This window comes from Mustela erminea, chromosome 3, assembly GCF_009829155.1.
Source record: "Mustela erminea isolate mMusErm1 chromosome 3, mMusErm1.Pri, whole genome shotgun sequence".
NCBI lineage: Eukaryota > Metazoa > Chordata > Mammalia > Carnivora > Mustelidae > Mustela > Mustela erminea.
In genome coordinates, this window is record NC_045616.1 from 137855167 (window position 1) to 137879422 (window position 24256).

General features: G+C 42.7%; 1 protein-coding gene across 9 annotated transcripts in view; it reads left to right on the top strand.

The window, feature by feature from the left end:
• The window catches only part of ADAMTS12 (ADAM metallopeptidase with thrombospondin type 1 motif 12), a 290253-nt gene that overhangs the window by 156136 nt on the left and 109861 nt on the right, over positions 1 to 24256 (top strand). For all 9 annotated transcript variants that reach the window (XR_004284258.1, XM_032337661.1, XM_032337660.1 and 6 more), the window contains 2 exons: positions 12844 to 12968; positions 16535 to 16684. Coding sequence is in view for 8 of the 9 variants with exons in the window: in XM_032337661.1 (XP_032193552.1) it covers positions 12844 to 12968; positions 16535 to 16684 (275 nt within the window). In the remaining variant the exon portion in view is untranslated. The remainder of the gene's footprint in view (positions 1 to 12843; positions 12969 to 16534; positions 16685 to 24256) is intronic.

Sequence of the window (24256 nt, forward strand, 5' to 3'; positions counted from 1 at the left end):
GGCCCTTCATGCTCAGAAGACTGAAAAACAATAATATCCAGACTCTGGATCCATTTTCCTTTTTCTTTCCCTTTCTATGCCCCACTTCCTGAATCACTGAAGGCATACATTGGGTATCTTGGAATACTGACATGTGTATTATTTTCCTTCCTGTGAACCTTTTGTTATGAAAATTTTTCTAAGACTTAGAAACCAAGCCAGACAAAAGCTATGTATCTTTTCAATGTCTAACATGACCTGTCTGACTCTACGGGAATGCAATTTTGTCTGATTATTATGTGCTATTGAGTGGGTCCTAGACACAATAAAGTTAGGTATGAACATGCAGAAAACTGACAGGGTACAAATGGTTTTTGTCTAGAAGAGGTAAAAATAATTCGTGTCTAATAGAGAAGATAACTCTGAAGGTTGCAGTTTTATTGGCCTGTTGACTAATTTTGTATCTAATTTAGCAATCTGATTCCAGCATTTTTTCTTTATAGTTTCACCAGCTAAAGTGGCATCACTTTCCTGTATCTGCCTTTAAACCAGCTTGGACATCTTGTCTATCTTCTTATTAATCAGTTAAATACATCCCTAACATGTTCACTGTATTTTTTTTATGAGAATTACATTTTTTTAGCTTTGTAAAAGTTATACTTTGATACTTTGGAAGACAAATATCCACTATTGTGTAATAGTCTCTCCTATATGCGTGCTTCACTGCAGAATGTGCAGAAGTTCAGGGTTTAGGGTTTAGTTTAGTGTTTTCAGACAAAAAAAAAAAAGCCAAGGAAAAACCTTTCCCCTCTGCAGTCCCTGTGGTAGTGCTAGTCAGATGTCAAAGTGTGCCTTCCGTGGATCAGGCCCCTGAGAACTCCACATCTCTCCCTCCCCAGGGAACAATGCCACTGGAGACTGTGGAAGTCTCCTGATCGGATGGCAGGCCACCAAATGTTGGGCGGCCCAGTTGGATGGAGGCCAGCAGTGTGGACAGTGGAAGAATTCACTTGAGACAGAACAAAAAAGATGGAAGTGTACAGAAACTTCTGTCAAGGAGCAGCAGGAAGGACAGCAAGGGAGAGACTGTCCACCACGAGACAGTGTGGGGGGCTGTAGTTAGGGAGGAAGCAGAGGAGGAATGGGAACATAAGAAATTTTCCTTTTTTGGTAACCCTGTCTGTGTTCAGTTACCTCTTGGTCAGCTGGGGCTTATGGGTCGCCTACTGGGCCTGGCTGTATTTGAGGGATGGGGTGTTGCTGTAGGTTCTTTTACCTTAGGTATGTTTCCATTGTTCAGATTGGTTGCCTAGAAGCAACCTCAACAGAATCCCTTGAAAGAACTTGATTGGCAGCTACCTCTCTGACTCCCTCACAGTAATATTGTTTTTCTTCTTCCTGTTCTCATTTTGCAAGAGCAGAGGCACAAAAAGATTTGCTAAAAAAATGAAAACCATGACTGTCTTCCTTTTACTTGCCAAATATCTTCCTCAACCAAGCTCACATAGACTCTCCATGTGATACAAGGTCCATAACTGGACAAGAGAATTGCTGTCTCATCAAAGAGCTACAATTTGCAGTTCTCATTTTCTTGATTCCCAGATCATGACTCAAGCTATCCTTCACGTCCTTGACTAATGAGCAGCCCCAACCACAACGAGCAACTGGGATTCCAGCCCTGACATCAGGGTAGCAGCCAGAGGCAGAAAGTACAGTGTGAAGTACTGGGAGGGACTCCTCCTTTGAGCAAGGGGACCTGATTCTAGTCTCACTTTGCACTCATCCAGAAGGTCACTTTGGAGAAGTGACATCATTAACTCATACACCGTTTTTCTCCATCTGTAATTCAAAAGAGAATTATGGTATATTAACTGTATGTCAAACACTATGTTGGCCTCTGAGGATACAAATACGAGTATAAGTCTCATTTCCTGATTGTGAGATGCTTCAACTCTGATGCCCAAAAGCACAAAATAGAAAATTTCAAACTGAGTTGTCATGAGTATAAAAAATAAATAAATAAATAAATAAATAAATAAATAAATAAATAAGTGAGCATCCAGTCTAGGGAAGGCTAAGGTGGGTTTTAGAGGATGAGAAAGAATTAACTTGTGAGGAAGAACATTACAGGTAGAGGGACCTGCATGGTGCCTTTTGAGCATGTAAACTAGCATCTTACACATGAGGACACATCACTGTACACATCACTGATAATGAACCTCCAAAAGGGGGGCTGAGTACACCTGGCTGTGCACAGAGGAGACAGTGGACTATGCAGTAGGCAGGAGAGAAGATTGTGGGTCCCAATCTGCCCTGCTCCATGCACACCTGGTCTTGTTGCACACTGGGTCTCTCTGCTGGCATCATCACCGTTCTAGTTGTGGAAGTCAGAGATCCAGAAACATCCATGACACCTCCCTCTTCCACCCCTCATATCCAGTCCATCAGTAGGTATTGCCAATTTTGTCTGACCATCTGCATTTCTATCACTCAAATTCAATGGAGTCCTCTCTTTCTTGGGCTATAGTTGTGTTTACTTTGGTCTATTTGGATTCCTTTCAATCTCATTTTCTCATTGCAGCCAAATGGTAATCCAGTCATATCCCCCCTTTCTGGCACCCACTCTCCAATCCCCATCCCTGGATTAAAGTGCTTTTAGAAAATCACTAAAAGAATTAGTGCTTTTCTAATTCCCTCTCTCATCCTTACCATGCCTCTCTTGCCTTTGGAATAGAACAGTAGTCTTCTCCTCATGGTGTCTCCTGCCATGGTCTTGTTGCCTGGACTGTCTTCGCTGGGTTGACACCTTAATCCTTCAGATAGCAGCTCCAGAGTTAGTTCACTGGGGAAGCCTTCCCTGACCTGCCTGCCCAGCAAGATTCTATCATATAACTTCATAATTATATGATTGTGAAATTCTCCTCCATAGCACATATCACACTTGTAATTTCACAACTTTTGGTTTGATAGCCTCCCTTCATTAGTATGTAGGGCTGAAGGCCGAGGCTGGGTTTGGTGTTGCTCACCACTTAGTCCTATGGGTACATAATACATAAGGGAAAGTGAGTATGTGAAGTCAGCAGTCAGAGGGCAAATATGAGGGTCAGCCACGACCACGGTCATGAAAAGTCTTGTAAGGGGATAGAGCCCATATAAAGGGATGTGGGTCTCATTCTAGGGGAGCCTCAGTGGTTCCAAACTGAGGGATAATATGGAGAGAAAGGCATTAGAGAGATGGTTCTAGGGCTCCGTGGAAAGTGATATGAGGTGGGCAATCTGGGGCAGGCCTCCTCCATTATGCCTAAGAACAACTCCCGTCTTTCTTATTCTAATCACATCTGACAGCTGACATCATTTTGGACTTCATTTCCTATGGTGGGTTCAAGAGAATTTCTAGTTAATAAAGTACAGTTTTTGTCTGTCAGTCACGGCTATGGAAAAACCACTCTGGATTGTCATCGCACTTTGAGATAAAGCCAGGATAATCAGACATAATACTCAATTTGGAGCATCCTCGAGACTTCCTCAAAAACTAGGTGGTCATATTTCAGACCAGGGGAAACTGAGGTACCCAAAACCATGCGCTGGAAAGACCTGTCAGGCATACTGAGACATCGTGGGCCGTGAAATCAATGAGGAGCTTCAGAGAGGAGGCAGTGTGCTCTCATTCCTGTCCTGCCTCCCTCCAGCCCTGAATCAAGCGCTCATTTTCCTGTTATGACCCTAATCCTATCCTTTGAACTTTTCATTTTCCCTCAAAGACTTGGACACAGACTTGGCCTCAAGCCCTTTGCACTTTAGACCAATTCATTCAATGGCCTCCCTGTTCCCCTTTTGGGCCAGAGGTTAAGGATAGGATGACTCCCCTCCTTCTGGTTCCTGTGAGCAGTTGACATCAGGGAGAGTTTCCGATTTATCAATAGTCCCTCCCTTTGCGAGCTGTAGGAGCTTTGGTAAGTTATATAACCTCCATTCTTTATTTTGTAAAATGGGGAGAATCATATCTACTTCCTAGGGTTTCTGTGAGAACCAGACATGTGAATTCCCGCATTAGTGAGCGTAGTATCTGGCTCCCAGAAACCAGTGGGTAAACATTACTTCCCATCGTCCCCTCTGAGGTCCTACCACAACCCCGTAAATTTGTTGCTGGTACGCTCATTTCACAGAATTGTGCAGAATTGTTGGAGGAAAACAAAACTGGCAGGACAAGATTAGGATGTGAAGTATGAGACTTCTTTTAAGAACAGGCTAGAGAGAAAACGGATGCCAGTGAGCTGGGATGAGGCCGGATGTGCCATCTGGGACAGAGCCTGAGGGCAGCAGGCTGGCTTGATTAGCAGCCAGTGGGCTGATAGGCAGGGAGTTGGCGACTGTTTTCACAGAGAATGAATTTCCCTCTTGGTCTTGCAGTGATTTAAGGTTGGGTTCCCTTCTGTGAGACTCTGGAGTTAAAAAGTCTGTTAGTTTTGGGAATTCAGGGTGGTGATTTCCCCTGCCCCCTCCTTGAGAATTTTTAGATCGTTAATGACCTATAAAATTGTGGCTCTTTCAGGATCAGTGTCAAAAATACTGGCAGAGAATTTGTATACTCATCACCTTTTCTTTTTCCCCCAGTTTCTGCATTGTTATTTTTTCTTTATCTTTTTTTTTCATTTTATTTTATTTTATTTCTTTTCAGTGTTCCAAGATTCATTGTTTATGCATCACACCCAGTGCTGCATAATACGTGTCCTCCTTAATACGCACCACCAGGCTCACCCACCCCCCAACCCTCTCCCCTCCAAAACCCTCAGTTTGTTTCTCAGAGTCCACAGTCTCTCATGGTTTGTTTCCCCCTCTGATTTCCCCCAACTCACTCATCACTTTTTAAAATCAAGAATCTTTCCCTCTGGTAGGGCACATGGGTGGCTCAGTTGGTTAAGCATCTGCCTTTGGCTCAGGTCATGATCCCAGTGTCCTGGGAGCCTGCTTCTCCCTCTCCCTCTGCATCTTCCCACTGCTTGTGCGCTCGCGCGCTCTCTCTCAGTTGAGTAAATAAAATCTTTAAAGAAAAAAAAAAAGAATCCTTTCCACCGATAGAAGAGTTATTCCTTGGTTTTCATATAAAGCTTTGTACTGTTTTCCCTTCTCTGCGTCATCTCTTTTTTTCTGAGGAACCTAAGCCTGGCTGGCAGAGAATAATCACCTTATGTATTGAATCCCAAGCTGCTACTGGCAATTCCCAAGGAAATTGATACAAGATTTTTTTTTTTTTCATTATAAAGGGAGCTTATCCAGAGAGAACAATTTATAGTAAAAGCCACATTTTGCAAAATCATTTCTTCTCTCCCATTTGGGGCTGTTTCTGTGCGCGGTTGCTGATTTCCTTGACGTCTTCTTGCCCTCCTTTGTCCTTCGGTGTCACGTACCCAGATGAGTAGGGAAGGGGAAGTGGGGAGTGAATTGGACTCACTTAAGAAAATGAGATGAGAAAAAAAATAAAACCAACAGTGGAAGAACAAAAAGGGAAAGCTATTTTTCAGGGGCAAAATCAGTGTGGTTGCGGGTTTGTCTCGATAAGCTCAAATAATTACGAGGGTGTTTCACGAAACACGTGTAGTCCAAGTCTCCCCAAATTTGGGGAGCCAGCATGACCCCCCTACAGTTCTTTTGCAACAGGGACACTCTCAGGGCATGTGGTATTGAGGCAGAGCTCATTAATGCCTCTTGAGGCTTCTGTGTTCAAAGGCATTCAAGAAACTAAAAGGGTAAGTGTTTCCTGGATTTAGCTTTTACCAGACTTGGAGATTAAGAGGCCAAGGGGGCAGAGAAAAATTGTACTCACTTAAAACCTGCCTGCAGAATCGTGACATTTAGTAGAGAAGTATTAAGGTATCCTGATGACCTTGTCACTGAAAATGTGTTAAATGCCACATATTGCAGGTGGAAGTTCTACACAGCGGGGAGGTACCTAGCCACAAATGATCAGCGCCTTAGTTCCTTGTGCACTAGCTTTGTTAAAAAAAAAAAAAAAAAAAAAAAAAAAAAAAAAGCAAAAATTGACAAAAGCACTAGAGGAGGCTTCAGGCCCTAACATTTCGTTCCTCTCTTCAGTGACTAACCCCCAGGTTATTCCAGAATTGCTCTTGTAGGCGTGATGGGACGGGGGAAGAATCCTCCCCGTGGCTGCCATCCACGTTTCTGCTCCTTCCCTCCCTCTGCCAGTGGTCCCACTGCTCGCTTATCTCGACAACCTCGCAGACCCAGCCCGTGTGGAGACAGTACAGCCTCAGCAGTCAGGGACCCGGACTGCTGGGTCCCTGTTCTCCCTTCTCGTCCTTATTGCTGTCAAGAGTTATACAGAGTCTTAGATTAGAGCAAGGCTCACCAGCTCTCCGGCCGTGCTTCCGTGGATATGATGCTGGGAGATGGCGTGAGCCTTCCAGGTAGGGATGGAGGACTTTCCTCCTCACAACACGACACAGCACAGCACAACACAGCACAAGCTCGAGCTTCATGTCTGCAGCTGCCCCTCTTGTCCCCTTGCTGTGGAGACAGGGGCAGCCCAGGTGGATGCTGGGCACGTAGTGGGCTTCATCTCGGCTGAGGAGTTCCAACCCAAGGAAACATCAGCCCTTCAGAGGTGCCTGGGAGCAAGCCTGTCATCTTGTGCCCTAGAGGGAGCCATTATCCTGGACAGTGAAGAAATCTGCCCTCTTCCCTGGAGGGGAACACTGACTCAGTACTCCAAGTCTGTTTCTACACAACATCCTTGGAGAAAGACAAAAGCTGTTGGTGTCTTTGCTCAGATGGCTTGAAGAAACACAAGAGAGCCATGTGGACCTGCCGCCCAGCAGTTCCTACCACAGGCACCAGGATTATTATGACAGATGTTCGTTGTTCTGTTCTTATACTTCTGACCCCTTACCTTCCGCCTCCCTAAGCCACAGGAGGTCTTGCCTCTTCACTGACTCACCACGAAGCCTTGTCCCCATGGGTGCTGCACTTTTGTCCAGCACAGTGGGCGTCTTCTTCACTTTTTCTCCATTCCTGGCGGGGGTGGTGTGCGGCCCCGGGGTGGGGTGTACACCTGCTGTGTGTCAGGCTTGTGCAGGGCTGAAGCGAGTAGGGAAATAAGCCTCAGTCCTTGTGCTGAAAAGAACTGAGGAGGAAAACGGGCCCACGGTCTGGCCATTCTAACCCCAGAGCTGTGAGCCAGCGGGGCACAAGATAAACGGGTGCGAACATAATCCAGAATGACGTCAGGGAAGGCTTCCTGGAAATGCTCAGATTGAGTCTCAAAGGACTGATGCTGGGTAGGTTGAAGGGGTAAGAGAGGAGAGAAAGGCATTCTAGGTAGAGAAGCGGCTTGAAGAAAGCAAGGTAAAGGGGTGCCTGGGTGGCTCGTCGATTAACGGTTTGACTCTTGGTTTCGGCTCAGGTCACGATCCCAGGGTCATGAGATAGAGCCCCACATTGGACTCTGTGTGCAGCAGGGGGTCTTCTTGAGATTCTTTTCCTTCCTCTCTTCCTCCTTTTCTTCCCCTCTCCCCACTCTCTCTCTCTCAAATATATATATATATATATATATATATATATATATATATATATTTTTTTTTTAAAGAAATGTAGAAAGAGCATGGTATATGGCATGGCGGGGGTGGGGGATATCAACTGTTTGAATGTTGCTGGAACATGCGCTGTGAGGCTGCAGATGAAGGGAGAGCCTCCTGGAGGTCACACTCCGAGGGGTCTTGAGTCCTGGGTCATAATATGGGCAGACTTTGGTTTTGACCAGATCGGTCTGGCACCAGCCTGGAGAATGGATTTAAGAACAAGGAAGAAAGGAGAAGAGTTATGAGATGATGTGAGCAAAAGCCAGGCATGAAATGAAGAGGGTGTCAGCTCGGGCAGCTGGGAGTAAAGAAGGAGGCGAGGTCGACTTAGCAGCACACGAGGACAGATGGGGACGCCGGATGCAGAGGGAGAGAAGACCACCAGGAGGACGTTGGGGTTTTCTAGACGAGGCTGCTAAGCTCATGGTGTTTCAGCTGAGAGGAAGCAGGAAGAAGAGCAGGTGAATATTGTCGGGGGAGGACTCTGGAGATGCTGAGTTGGGGGGTCCTCTGGTGCCAGCTAGAAGGTGCCCATCATGAGATTTGGGTGCATGAGTTTGCCCTCTAGGAGAGCTTTGGGGTGAGATCTAGATTGGAGAGTCAGGGGCATACAGATGATCTCCCCCAATCTGACTGTGATCGAGAGTGAGCTAAGCTGTGAGCCCAAGGAAGGCTGAAGAAGAAGAGCCTGTAGAGGGGCCTGAGAAGTGGTCAGAGGGCAGGAGGAGGATGAGGAGCTGGGGGTCTCAGAAGCGGAGGGTTTCTTTCTGCGTTTGTCTCCTCCCCAGGGTGGGAGTGTGACCTCGGGGAATAGAAAAAAGTCAGAGTCATTCATTGGCTAACTGCTAAATCATTCCAGTTATTCAAGCAATAAGTTTAGAGAAGTTTTCAACAGTTTGGAAGCCACTCGTCCTGGATGCGTAGCTGCAAACCTGGCATGAAAGCCCAACTCTGCCAACCGCTGCTGTGTGGCTTGGCTAAGGTGGTGCCCTTCTCTGGCCTGGGTTTCCTCACTGTTGAAGTGAGAAGATCGGATGCATAAAACCTAAGACCCTTCAGGGAAATGGGCCCTTAGTAATGATGGGAAAACTGGAGGTAGTGTTCCTGCTGCAACATCTGGAAAAGGACTCTGCTTTCCTCAGGATGAAGAAGAAGAGGTGTCCTTGCGGACACTGAATTTGGCTCAGGTACTGGGGAGAGTGGAAGTTAGTAAACATTCCCTTTTCTTTAAATGAACATTCATGGACTGGTATCTAAGTCTTACAAAATGGTGAGTCTCGCCAATATTAGAGCTAAAATTGAGTTTTCCGATCTGGTGGTTTCCCATCTTGAGCTGTGTGCCCCACCAGGGCCTTTGTGAGTCAAAGGAGAACATTCCAAGATGGGATTCTTCTGCTTCTGTGTATTTATGGCTACTTAGGGAACTTAACTGACACTTTTGTGTGGGTGTGTGAGTGTGTGGGGTGTATGGGTGTGTGACTGTGTGTGGGTGGTGAATGGGTGTGTGAGTGTGTGGGGTATATGGGTGTGTGAGTGTGTGGAGTGTATGGGTGTGTGAGTGTGTGGGGTTGTATGGGTATGTGAGTGTGTATGTGGGGTGTATGGGTGTGTGAGTGTGTGGGCTCTCCCTACCCACTGTCACTCATTGAAAGTTTCCCTTTGATTCAAAACCATGGAATGTCATGTAAAATTAAGTAGTAACCCACATAGAATCACACTGAAAAGCACTTTGTAAGATTTTGTATTGCAACCCTTAAGCCTTAATTCAGATCAGTTATTTTTAAGATATTTAAAAAATACTCTCGTTTTGAAATAATTATAGATGTACATGCAATTAGAAGAAACAGTTCAGGGAATTCCCTTATATCCCTCCCCCATCTTCTGGTGCTAACATCTGGTTTAACTGGAGTATAATACTATAACCGAAAAGTTAATTTATTTGTACAAACCCTTACCTTATTCAGATTTCATTAGTTTTACCAGCGCTGATGGGGGGGGGGTGTCTTTGTGTGTACATTTCATTCTATGCAGTTATAACACATGTAGATTTATGTGACTATTGACACAATACAGAATGGTTTCATCACCAAGTCCCCACATGCTACCCTTTTGTACCCCCCCTCTGCCTACCAGCCTAACCCCTAGAAAGCCCTAGTCTGTTCTCTGTGTCTAGAATTGTGTCATTTCAAGAATGTTATACAAATGGAATTGTAGAGTATGTGTAACCTCTTAAGATTGGATTGTTTCATTCAGCCTAATTCCCTGAAGATACATCCAAATTGTGTCTTCAAGTATTTGTTCCATTTTATTTTATTTTAATTTTTTAAAAGTATTTTATTTATTTATTTGAGAAAGAGAGAGAGAGAGAGTACGAGCAAGAAGAGTTGGCAGAGGGAGAGGGAGAAGCAGACTCCCCACTGAACAGGCAGCCTGATGGCGGGAGTCCACCCCAGGATACCAAGATCATGATCCGAGCCAAAGGCAGATGCCTAACTGACTGAGCCACCCAGGTGTTCCCCTGTTCTGTATTTTAAAGAAACTGTCAAGCTGCTGTCTGCAGAGGCTGTGCCCGTTTCTGTCCTCACCAGCAGTGTTCCTGGTGACCAGCTTTAGCACACCTGTCCTCCCCACTCTTTGGGTGCTACCGCTGCCTTTCATTGCCTTTGTTCGATAGGTCTGTAGTGACAGGCCCTGGAGGTCTTAACTTGGAATTCTCTGATGGCAAAAGATGTTGAATCTGTCTTCACGTGCTTATTTGTCCTCTGTCCATCCTCCTCAGTGAGATGAAACTTTATGTTTGCTTATTTTCTCATTGTTTCTATTGTTGAGTTTTGGGAGACCTTTATGTATTCTAGGTCTGAGTCTGAATCTTTGTCTTACAAAGATTTCCCTCCACTCTACAGTCATCTTCTCATTGTCTTTGAAGATTTCTCTCATAGGAGAAATTTTTAATTTTGAATGCGGTCCAGTCTTTCAGTTTCCCTTGTATGGTTCGTGTCCTTACTGTCAAGTCTGTGAACCCTTTGGCTAGTCCCAGGTCCCCAAGATTTTCTCCTGTGATTTTTTTTTTTTCCTAAAACTTCCAAGTTTAACATCTTACATTTAAGTCTGTTCCGTTCTGAGTCAGTATTCGTGTAAGGGGTGAAGCTGGGATTGAGGCTCCTGTCTTTCAACAGTGTTTGGTCGTTTTCCTGATCCAGAGCTTACACTGGTTCTGCTAGACTTATACCTAAGGATTTCTTCTTCTTTGGAATAATTTTAGATGGTATTATTTTTTAATTCATGAGTATTCTCTCAGAGACCTCCTCGCTCACACACAGAAAACAACAAAAGCCCACAACCAAACAGAAGAAGAAATACAGGATTGAAAACAGACCTCAAAGCAATTGAATTGCAGTTGATGCTTTGTTGAATGCTCGGGCCTCCGGTGTGAAGGGCCTGTACCTGAGGCGGCCTCCTCACGAGGCGGGCTACCCGCGGGAGGCATGCTTCACCTGGAAGCCCTTGTTCTTGGAGCCTTTGATTCCGTATCTGGCCCGATTCACCTTCAGCGAGCTTCTCACTTCTCTGAGGTTTAATTCCTTCTTATTATAAAATGAAACTAACTCTGCTCTCTTAAGGAAAAAATGCCCAGAAGATGCAATTAAATTAAATGAAAGAATATATGTGAAGGTATCTGACACATAGTAAATGATCGGGAAACACTGCTTTCTTTACCCTTCCTTCCTCTCTGCCTTTTTATTTACTTCTTTTTCCTGCCATTCCGACTTTACGCCCCTTGCCGGTTCCTGATGGCGGGTGGGGGCTGTTGGATCTGGCAGGGCTGCTACTGTAACTAGGGCTTGACAAGATGAGCGGCGGGAGGCTGACCCCCGTGCCCAGCTAGTCTCCCACAGCTCTGCCTCCTCCTCCACCATCTAGCATTCTGCTGGACGATGAGGATTAGTAAATAGTGAAGTCTGTTTCTTTTATTTAAATTCAGAATGCTTAGCAGCACATGAGTTTTCATGAGTGAAGATGAGCCACCTTTCTGTGTTTTTGTGGTGGTTCATTAGCATACCTGGGACCTGCAGATGCCTTTAACAGGCAACTGCCGCCTCTCAGGTCTTGTTTGGGATGTGGGCCTTAACAAAATACAGAACGGTACCGAAGCAGGTTCATGGTTTCATGTAGAGATTGTCTTGAACTCCTTGGACTGAAGCCAGAGTGATAGACTCAGAGCAGGCCAATGGAAGTCGTCATTCTCCAGGTAGAATCCATCTTGTATGAAAGATAGCTTCATACTGAGATCCCAGAGAAATGGGGCAAGTGAAAGGAATGTCTCCTTTAGAAATTCACATGAAGCTGGAGTCCCCCTAGAGCTGATTATCCCTCCCCCTCCTTTTGACAAGTGTTCATCCAGTTAATTTGGAACAAGTCCTCTCCTCCCATCCCCAGTAGTAACTTTGGGCCAAGTGGGTGACTTGGGAACCCTGGGAGTTGCAGGCTGGGGGTGCCCCCTCCAGCACCCTGGTCATTGTCAGACAGCCAGTGATCCTAACTGGTCAGAAGCCTGGAAAGATTATGTCACCCTCTGCCCTTCACTCACGGATGTGAGACCAAAATGGAAACCACGGGCAAGCAAATGTTGAGTGCAACCCAGCCTTGTAGTTCTCATGTAAGGAAGAAGCTTATTGTTGAATTATTATTATTATTATTGGTAATAGAAATAAAAATGCCTCTTTGGAATTGTACTGGCTTAGGAAGCATAGAGCTGCAAGAGATGGAACGTCACACAGGTCTTGGTCTTGGCCAATGTACTTTTTTCTTTAAGGGCTACTTGTTCCAGTGATAACTTCTGTCCCGCACTTCTGTCCTTCAGGTTCTTTTTTTTTTTTTTTTTTAAAGATTTTATTTATTTATTTGACAGAGAGAAATCACAAGTAGTCGGAGAGGCAGGCAGAGAGAAAGAGAGGGAAGCAGGCTTCCCGCTGAGCAGAGAGCCCGATGCGGGACTCGATCCCAGGACCCTGAGATCATGACCTGAGCCGAAGGCAGCGGCTTAACCCACTGAGCCACCCAGGCGCCCCTGTCCTTCAGGTTCTTTTAATAAAAGTCATGAGGGTAATGGTGTTGAAAGCAGGGAGGGGCCTCTGCCAAACTCATGCCAAAAAGATATCTGAGGCGTCCACCCAGATCTTGGCCCACTCGGCAGCTTCCAAGGACTTGTGTGATGAGCCCTGAGCACAGGAAACTCAGCTGTGCCCGTCTTTTCCTCTTCTTTCTCCAGCAAGGCTTGAAAATCATCCACCATGCGGAGAAGACACTGTCCAGCTTCTGTAAGTGGCAGAAGAGCATCAATCCGAAGAGTGACCTCAACCCTGCCCATCATGATGTGGCTGTCCTCCTCACCAGGTACCCTGGGAACTACACGGAGGCCGGGGTCTGCAAAGCAGGGAGGCTGGTGGGTGGGAGAGTTACCTGGTTTTCAAATTTATGTGTGTCTCCTACTGTTCACTGCTCTGTCATTTTTAAAGGCAGTCCTGTGATCTACATGACTCCCAAGACCCTTACCAGTGAGGGGGCAGTTGGCAAACAGTACAGGAAACTCTCCTTTTTAATAAACTACATCTGCTGGCAAAATGCAGGCCTTTTTCCTATCCTGAAAATAACTTCATCTTTAAAATTGGCTTTTTCATGCAGCTCCATAAGCAATCAGGAAGATTGTTTGCAGATCCTCATTAAAGACTCCTGAAAGTCTTCAGCATGGGGTTTCTGATCCTTTGTTTTATTTTTAAAAACTTTCCCTCTAGTTTAGAAACATGCAACTGTCTCTACAGAAACCAGTCCTCCTGGTAACCCACCCCTGACTGATGCTAAAGACAGAATATAGGCAGCAGGTCTCCCTCGCCTGAATAGGCAGAACTGTTTGCCTACACTTGTCTTCCTTTACCCCCATGAAGATAGTATTTTGTTCTGATTACACATAGCCCCTCTGGTACAAAGAAGAACCATCAGCCTTCTAGGATTCTTAGCTGTGAAAGGCTAATAAACTCTTCTGATCATCCCAGGCTCTTGGAGGCTATGTGTGTTCATTGATTCAATAAATGTTTGTTGAATACATGCTGCATAGTAGACACTATTTTAATCTAGACATATGAAGGTCTTCCATTCATGGGGAAGTATGTTCTCATGGGGGGAACCCCTATGCAGATTCAGAGACACTAAGAAATCCAGGCACGTGTCATGGAGGAGGAGGAGGGTGCTTGGCCTGGCCTTTCAGCCACCAAGAACCTCATGCACAGAAGGCCCTTGTTTATGTTCTCCCTGGGGAGGACAGGCTGCCCCCGAACACTTGGGCCTGTCATCTCTCCCAGTGCATGGGATGCCTGCAGAGGTTGAAAAGCAGCCTTCACTCCAACTATCAGAAGCACTCTTTTGAGTGAAAGTATCAAAACATTGGTTGAATGCAAATAATCTCCAGAGGTTCATATTGGAACCTGTGACATCAGTCAGTCCCCTGGGAGGTAGGTTAATGTGAGTTGGGAAGGTAAGCACAGGGGCCCTGGGAAGCCAGCAAGCAGGCAGAAAACACTGAGGACCTGGGCGAGAAGCCATGGAAAGACTTCAGTCCAGGCAGGACCTCTCTGTAGAGAAGAATCCTGGATCTGGGACCACCCTTGGAAGCTGGGTCAGCTCCACCTCTTTTCTTGCCCTTAAAGTAGAAATTATTTCTTCTCTCCTTCTCACATGAAGAAATGAGTGAGTTGAGGGTGATTAGCATTTGTGGAGTGTTTGATGTAGCACTGTGCTACATCTCTTAGAATAATCAGCATTCCATTTAATCTCCACAGCAACCCTGGTCATTGACTCCTACTAGCCATTCCCATTTTTCAGAGCAGGAAACTGAGGTTTGGTTAGGTCACTTGCCCCAAATCTCATTGCTGTTAACAGGAACAGCTGGGACATGAATCCAGGCAGTTGTACCCTAATAGTTAAACTATTACCCATAAGGATATGAAGGATCTGCTCTCTTATTATGACCAGTTTTCTCTTATTATGATCACGTTTCTTCTTTGGAACAAAGGCCTGTTCCAAAATGTATGTTGAACTTCACCAGCTCCTAAACAGTGGAGAGTATTTCAGATTCGAAAACAGGATTTCTCACTCTTGGCATCACTGACATTTTGGCTTGGTTAATTCTTTGTTGTGAAGGGCTGTCCCGTGCATGGAGGTATATTTGACATCATCTCTGGCCCCTCTCCATGAGATGACAGTAGCACCCGCTTCTGAGTGTGGCAACCAAAACTGTCTCCAGACACCGCCTAATGTCCTGTAGGAGTCGGTGGGTGAGCCAAAGCACCCCCTTCTGGGAACCTCTGTTCTGAAGAAACAGGCAGCACCAGGGAGGGAGGTGTGAGACTTGCCTCCAGAGATCCAGGCTGAGGTCCACTTCAACAGGGTTCTCTATAGAGCTGCATTGAGGAGAAGGTACATTGGCTTGAACATATTTTGGTTTGAGCATACCTTATGAAGTGGGACTAGTATACCGAAAGATGCATGCCAAGCCATCTTTTCTCTTATACTACTCCCAGTATAGGGGTGGGGTGTAGAGCTTATGTGCTTTGGGGAGCATAAGCTCCTGGCCTGGAAGACTCCTATTCCTCCATTTCTATTATTACCCCCTTGTTTTCTCTTTAGTGCTAGATACTTAGTAGGCATGCAGTGAACAATTGTTTAATGGACCTAACTCCTGTCTTATCACAATGAGAAAGCCAGGGAGTTAGCAATAGACTCCATCTTTTCCCAGCAGCTCCACGCAGGCCTAGACTTTTTGAAAAAAGTGAAATAGTGACCAGTACATCTTGCTGTAGGGGCAGAACAGTGTTTTCTTGATCCTCCCACAGACCCAGCAATTAGTTAGAATGATTGGGCTGTATGATTCAGTCTAGCTCTCCAACACAAAACCACCCAACAATTATTGCTATGACAGTGGAGATCAGATCTGCTGGGGTGCCCTGAGATAGGATCTGTCTCTCTGTTCTAACCCATTGTCCCAGCCGTTGTCTCCTGAGGAGCCGTTCCCCTCCTGAGGGGAACTGAGGACTCATAGGAGTTTTTGGAGTCTCCATCTTTTCCATGGCCCATTGGAAACAAACAAACAAAAAAACCCAGACCATTTGTTGCCAGAAATGGTACCCACACTAGCCCAGTGAGTTGAAGATCTGTAACTAACTGAAGTTCAGAGCCTTGTTAGCATTTGTGCTAATTATTCTCGGCAAAGAGTTCTTCTTGAATTGAAGAAAACCAAAAGACTAGTTAACTCTTGTCCTTGACTGAAATAATGCGCACAAACATATGGGAGCACATTTTTACATTTAAAGACTATAACCAGTATTTTTTTGAGATCCAAGGAGTTTTTATTTGTATAGGCATTCCTTCCCATATGCCATGTTGTTAGCATAGTGGGGCTGCAGAGACAGCTGATCTGAGCTCCAGATGGATTGATGAGACCAACTGCCTGTTTTCGTGAAAAAGCAGAAGTTCTCAGGGGAATTTTGAGCACAGATCTCAGAAAGACAACAAGGGGTTTCATACTTGAAAACCTTCGGCCACTGCTGGTTGTCCTTCCTTTGAATAAAAGTTCAAATAATCTTACATTTTCCATCAAATCCTTCTCTTTTGGTCCAAAAAATGTAATTTGGCCTCTTGGGATTAAGGGCAGAAGCAACTCAAAATAAAACATTTGTCATATTTTCCTACATTTTTAAGGTGTTACTGAGATTTAGTAATTAAGAAGTGAAATCAGAGTAATCTTGTGAATGCAGAATTACCTCGCTATATTCGTATGGACTTTTAAAAACAATTTTAATCATGCTTCCCAGACCACACTGAATGTGAGTTAATACCCAGATTTTTTCCAGAAGGGTTTTTTCAGATGTTTCTTTGCGAGCTTATGCATCTCTGTTCTCTGCTTTCAGAAAAGACATCTGTGCTGGTGTCAATCGCCCCTGTGAGACTTTGGGTCTGTCCCACCTGTCCGGAATGTGCCAGCCTCACAGGAGCTGTAACATCAATGAAGACTCTGGACTCCCTCTGGCTTTCACAATTGCCCATGAACTTGGACACAGGTAAAGGGCCAAGGAAACAGAGATCTCCTTGCCATGTTCATGTACCATGTGGGTAGAAAGAAGGGAAAGCCCCTTAAATGGATCATCGGGAGTTGGGCTGTGCTGCGTCTTGAGACTCATTCTCCCAACTTCTGCTTCCTCACCTGTAAAGTGGGGACCATCATGTGCTTCAAAGATTTCTGTGTCTTTTATTCCCTGGCCACTCATGCCTGTCTACATCCCAGAACCAAAGAGGCTACTACAGTTCTCTAAATTAGAATGGGTGGAGCACAGACAAGGGCAAAAGCTGTAACTCACTTGACGAATTCAGAAATAACAATCCCTGTTTAGCTCTTACGGAATAGTAATAATATCACTGAAAAGTCACAAACATGAACATTTTTCACCTTTACTTTATGTCATACGCTTTGTGTTGTGTTATTGAATCCTCTCAAGAACGCTATGAAACCTCTCAAGAAGCTACTATTGTTAACCCCATTTTACTCATATGCATTAAAGGAACACATTGAATAAAGCAGAGATTTAAAACTGCCATCAGCTGGAAAAGACCATCAAGCAAACGTCGGTGAGCAGGATGTACATTTGTCTCAATAATGAGTGAATTTGATTAGGTGAATTCATAGAAGGCAGATTGCAGAATGTTTTGAGTGAAGAGAGAATGAGGATTTTGGATATTCCAGGCCTGGCCTCTGGTCTGGGCGTTCTCATCTTTTTTCTCATGTAATACTGGAAGTTTTCAAAAATACTTTTACCTGCAGGACAAAACTAGAGTATCGGCTTGGGAGCTGGGAAAAGTGAGTGCTTACTCTGGCTTTCCATCAGCCAATATTATTACCTTAGATAATTCCCAATACCTCTGCTCACCAGCTCCCTCATCTGTGAAGCGACTAGGTTGAACAAGGCAATTTCTTAGGTATTGTCATTTTTTAGATTATTACCAAAAAGCCCTGGGAGATAAAGGTGTTATGTTTTAGTATCCTTAGTTATCAGAAATTTAAAGACAGAGAGGTTAAGTGACTTGCTTATACAGGTAATTAACGATCGGAGACAGAAGGCTAGATGTTGAAAAGACTAGGCTGTAGTAGTTGGCATGCTGATAATAAAACTTGACAAAATGAAAGCTATTCTCATATAGAAACATAGACATCCTCCGTCCTGATATGTGAAGGGATATATTCCCTGCAGCCTCCAGTCAAGTCTTTGGTGTCAGTAGCATCTGCTGGCTAAGTAATGCTAATAAATATAATAAGGTCAAACTGAGAAATGACTGCTCAAGGCCTTCCTCAAGTGGTATACTCAAGGTAAAGAAAAATTGAGAAGACTTGCTTGATAAAAGGTGCTCACAAATGCTCATTACTTCTGTTCAAAGAATGGATTTCTTATATGTTCAACTTAATCTGGCTGTATAAAAGGCCTCAGAAATAAGCTAAGCAGATTCTACAAAATCAGATTTGCTCCAATTTTTGACACAATCATTGGCATGATTATCTGGACATGGACCTATGATTTTGTGAGCAAGACTACAAAGCCAAGGCCATAAAGCCAAGGGCAAGTATGATCCTTTCAGAGTTTAGAAATTCTCCAATAAATGTAAAAACCTCTTAGTAACGTTACTTGAGCACTATTTCCCTGAATTCTTGGAAACAGAGTTGTAGATGTTTACTGGTTATCAGAAGTGGTAGGTTATCTAACAGAATAGAACTGGGTCACTATCTGAATTGATTTAATATTTTGATATTTGTCCTCTAAATGTCAAGGATCTGTGCTGTGATTGCTGATGGCTGCTTCTGATTCACAGAGGTAAAAACAAAGTTGTGGGCAGCCATTGTGGTTGTACTTCTCCATGTTGTTGTAAGCCTCCATGCCCCTGCCTTTAACTGGAGTGTCTTCTGGAGGACTTAAAGGACCAGCACCCTTTTCTCCCCCTATTCACCTTTCTTTTTCCCTTTTGAGGGCCAGACAATAAAGAATAGGACTTTTGAAAGTAATTGCATATATGGGGAGAATTAGAAAGTAACCACATATGCCCAGATAGATTCAGAAAAGACCTGAGAAGACCTTAAATTTTTACCTCAGTTTGCTCCTTGGCATAAATACAACCTATAACTAAGATGATTAATAATAATAATGATAATAATGATTGGGGTGCCTGGTTGGCTCAGTGGGTTAAAGCCTCTGCCTTCGGCTCAGGTCATGATCCCAGGGTCCTGGGATCGAGCCCTGCATCGGGCTCTCTGCTCAGCAGGGAGTCTGCTTCCTCCTCTCTCTCTGCCCACTTGTGATCTCTGTCTGTTAAATAAATAAATAAAATCTTTTAAAAAATAATAATGATAATAGTAATAATAACAATAATAAAAACAGCAAACCCTAAGGAAGAAGAACATGATTTTTAGAGTTTCCACATTAATAGATTCAAATGTTCACTTTCCCCTACACAAAAAAATCCCCAAACATGCAAAGAATCAGGGAAGTATGGCCCATTCAAAGGAAAAATAAATCATTAGAAATTGTTCCTGATGGCAGATTTATTACACAAAGATTTTAAAACAAGTGCCTTAAAGATGCTCAGAGAACTAAGGAAGATGTGGATAAAACCAAGAAAATGATGTATGAACAAAAATAGAATATCAGTAAAGAGATAGAAAATCTAAAAAGAAAACCAAGAAGAAATTTTGAAGCTAAAAAACAAAAAGTACAATCAGTGTAATAAAAAATTAACTAGAGGGAATCATTGGCAGGTTTGAGTAGGCAGAATAAACACCAACGAACTTGAAGATAGGACAATGTAAATGATCAAGCCTGAAGAACAGATAGAAAAAAGAGTACAGTTTTAGCCAGTGCAATAAGACAAGAAAAAAAAAAAAAAGACAACAGGTTGGGAAGATATATAACTAGCTTTATTTGCAGATAATATAATTGTATCTGTAGAAAACCCCACAGAATCTATGTAAACACACAGACTAGAAAAATAAGTTCACAGGGTACAATAGAGTCATAAAAATCACATTTTTATATACTGATCATGAATAGGTGGATATTGAAATTAAAAATGCAGTAACCTTCATGATCACTCAAAAGTATGATATTTTTATATACATGATTATATACTTTTAAAGCTAACAAAACATGTACAGGACTTGTATGCTGAAAACTACATAACACCAAGGAAAGAATGAGAGATCTAAATAAATGGAGACACATACTCTGTTTATGAATTGGAAGATTCAACATGATAAAAATGGAATTCTCTTGAAATAAATATATAAGTTTAATGATATTTCTACCAAAACTGCAGTAAGATTTTTTTTAATATAGAAAATTATTCTAAAATGTATGTGGAAAGGCAAAGGAACTAGAATAAGTTTTCAAAATAGTTTGAAAAAGAATAACAAAATGGGAGGAATCAGTCTACAAGATTTCAAAAATTATTATACAACTTCAGTAACAAAGATTGTGTGGTTTGGGCGGAGGGAGAGACACAAACATCAATGGAATCAATCAGAGAAGTCAAAAATAGTGCAAAACAAATATAACTGATTTCTTGACAAAGGTATAAAAGCAGTTCAATGGAGGAAAGGTGGCCTGTTAAAGAAAGGGTACTGAAGGAATTGGACATCCATAAGCAAAATTTTAAAAAATATAAAATGAACCTCTACTTAAGTATCACACCATCGCAAAAATTATCTTGAAGTAGACACAAACTTAAATGTAAAATGTACAACTATAAAACTTTCAGGACATAAAGAGGAGAAAATTTTCAGTATCCATGGCTAGGCAAAGAGCTTCTAAACTTGACATCAAACATGCATTCCATAAATGGAAACATTAAAAATTGGACTCTTCAAAATTAAAACAAAAACAAAAACAAAACCTTTTGACTCTTTTAAGAGGATGAAAAGACAAGCCACAGCCTAGGAGAAAATACTTGCAAATCCTATGTCATGACTTGAACAGTGTTCTTCACTAATCCAAGGCTACTTGGAATTTCAAAATGTAACCTGTTTTAGAAATAGGGTCTTTGCAGATGTTATTGGTTAAAAATTTTGAGATGTAATCAGACTAGTTTCAGGCTCACCCTAGACCCAGGAACTGGAAAGGGAGATTTGGACACAGAGAGATCAAAAAGAAGAAGACCATGCACAGTCGGAGGCAGAAGTTCAAGTCTTGATCCCAGAAGTCAAGGAAGCCTGCACTGAGCAGGAGCTGGAAGAGGCAAGCACAGATTCTCCCCTGGAGCCTTTGAAGTGTTCATAGTACTGCTGACCTGTTGATTTCAGACTTCTATCCTCCATGACTGTGAGAGAAGAAGTTACTGAGCTTACAATAATTTTTATGGCAGTTCTAGGAAAAGAATAAACCATATATCAATAGGACCAGCATCTAAAATACATAAACAGCTATCAAAACTCACTAGTAATAAGACAAATAGTAATTAGAAAATGGACAAAAGACCATTTTACCAAATTTCACCAAAAAGGATATATGGCAAATAAGCACTTGAAAGTATATTCAAGATCATTAGCTATCAGGGAAATGAAAATTAAGACCATGATGAGATATCACAACACACCAATCAGAATGACTAAAACTAGAGTGGTGACACCAAATGCTGGCAAAGGTCGCAGAGGAACTGGATCGTTCATGCATTACTGGTTAGAAAGTAAGATGGTTTGGGCACTATAGAGAACAGGTTGCCAGTGTTTTGAACAGTAGACTACCATATGGTCCAGTACTCTTGAGCATTTATCCTGGAGAAATGAAGTCACACAAAAAACTGTACATGAATGGTTATAGAAGCTTAATCTTAATAGCCCAGAATTGGAAACCATCCAACGGTGGTGTTGACCCAACAGAGTGAATGGTTACTAAACTGGGACAGACGCCCTAAAAGAAAGGAACCAATGATACATGTAGTGACCTGATGAATCTTCAAAGAGTTACACTCCATGAAAGAAAGCCAATCTCCACAGTTACATCCTGTGTGATATATGACTGACATGTCAAAATTACCGAAATGGAGGTTTTAGTGGCTGCCAGGGCTTCAGGACAGAACGGGGGTGGGAAGGAAGAGAGTGTGACTGTAAGTGCAACAGGAGAGATCCTTGCGGTGACCAGTGCTCTGTGTCTTGACGGTATCTACATCAGTACCTCGTTGTGTTAGTGGATTATGGTTTTATAGTGTGTTATCTTGGGGGGAAAGTGCAGGATGGGTACAGAGGACCTCTTCATTTCTGTTTCTTAAAACTGCATCTGAACTTACAATTATCTCAAAATGAAAAGTTTAATTAAAAAAAAAAGATATTGGGCCATGTACAGATGACCTAAATAAAACAATGTCATTTATTTTTTAATTAAAATTTTTTCATTTGAGTATAGTTGACACACAATGTTACATTTTCCAGGTATACAATAGAGTGATTCAGCTTCTCTATACTTTATGCTCTGCTCAGCACAAATGTAGTTTATCTGTCACTACACAACCCTACTACACTATCATTGGCTGTATTCCCTGTGTTGTACTGTTTATTCTCACGACTTACTCGTTCCGTCACTGAAGCCTGTATCTGCCGCTCTCCTTTGCCCATTTCGCCCACCCCCAACCCCTTCTCTTCTGGCAACCACCAGTTTGTTCTCCATATTTACATGTCTGATTCTGCTTTTTGTTTGTTTATTCATTTGCTTTTTTAGATCCCACATATAAGTGAAATATACAGTATTTGTCTGACTTATTTCATTTAGCATAATGTTGTCTAGGTCCATCCATGTTGTTGCAGATGTTAAGATCTCATTCTTTTTTATGCCTGAGTAACAGTCCCTTATATGTATACACACACCATGTCTTCCTCATCCATTCGTCTATAGATGGACACTTAGGTTCTTCCATAACTTGGCTATGGTAAATAATGTTCCAGTAAACATGGGGGGCATATATCTTTTTGAATTGGTGTTTTCATTTTCTTTGAGTAAATATCCAGTAGTGAAATTACTGGATCATGTGGTATTTCTGTTTTTAAAGAACCGCCATACTGTTTTCCACAGTGGCTGTACTGATTTACATTCCCACCAACATTGCCCGAGGCTTCCTTTTTTCCTACATTCTCATCAACACTTGTTATTTCTTGTTTGTTTTTTATTGTTGTTGTTGTTATTTTAGCCATTCTGACCGGACTGAGGTGATCTCTCACAGTGCTTTTGATTTGCACTAAAATGCTGTCTTTATTTGCCAAAAAAGTTCAGGGTCACTGGTAAAAGTATACAACACATAAGCTTGAGTTTGAATGATGAAAAAAAAATGCTTTAGTAAAACACAAAACCAAACCAGAGAAGACTTTAAGAGCTTCCTAAGAAACTTTTGCTTCTGGCCAATGATACTTCTGAGGTATTTAGTTCTTTCTTTAGTTATATAGTTCTAATTATCTAATTAAACAGAGAAACTGAAAAGTTCAATGAAAGGGCCTGAGGCAGCTCAAAAACAAAAATGAAATCTGTGATAAACCGGTATCCCCAAAGACACTCATTATAGTTTAATAACATAGATACCCCATTGTTTCTTGGAAACATGATTTGTTTCATTACCGACTATGTGTGATGCAAAATAGAAAGTAAAATTAACTAACTTGTGCTGTGGCCTTATGTGAATAATTTCCCTTTTGAGAGAAAACTTTTTGAAAATCTGTATATGAGGACCCTGGATTATATCAGTCATTTATACCTGAGTTCTCTTACTACCTTCCTTAGGCTCCATAGGTACGTTACCAAAAACGAAGGTAGAGTTCCAGGAGGAAATTTAAAAACTTATCTGAGACCTAGCATCCTTTTCTTTTAAGTAATGAAAATATCATGATATATAGATACACACCTAAAAGCCAATATTCACCCAATATTTCTCTCCTGCTTCTGGATTTCATTAGACCTTTGCGTGTTACATGCAGGAAATCGGTACTTCCTCAATCAGCTTGGAAAGCACACAATCACGCTTATCATGGTTTTTGTCTTCTGCACCATGAAATGAATCACAAGTCACAGGAACAAAAGGTAGAACATAAGGAATACAGTCCAGGATGTTGTAATAATGATGTAACTGGACAGATAGTAGCTAAACTTACAGTGAGCAGAGCCTAATATAGAAATTTATCAAATCACTAAGTCGTACATCTGAAACCAATATACCATTGTGTCCCCTATACTCAGATTAAAAAAAAAAAAGAAGAAGAAAAGGCAAGGAATAGCCATCAAATGAAACCCTGAAACCCAGCCAACGAACTTACTATTTCACAGCTGTAATTCAGCAAACTCATCTAACAGAGGTGAAGCCGGTGAATCCAACAGCCCAGCAAGTTGTGGGAGACTCGGGAGGGCTCCGTACTCCCAGCTGCTCTTCAGCGTCCATCCCATCTGCTAGAACGGAGCTTCCTGGAAACATTCTATGACCCCATGTGCTTTCCTTGGCCTTCATTTATCACTGGCCCACTGTGCTCATGGGCAGGGGGGCCCCACACATCTAGACATAGTAGACACAGTTCAGAGGGACATTGTTAGTGGCACTGCTTTTCTTCCATAACATGGGGGGCA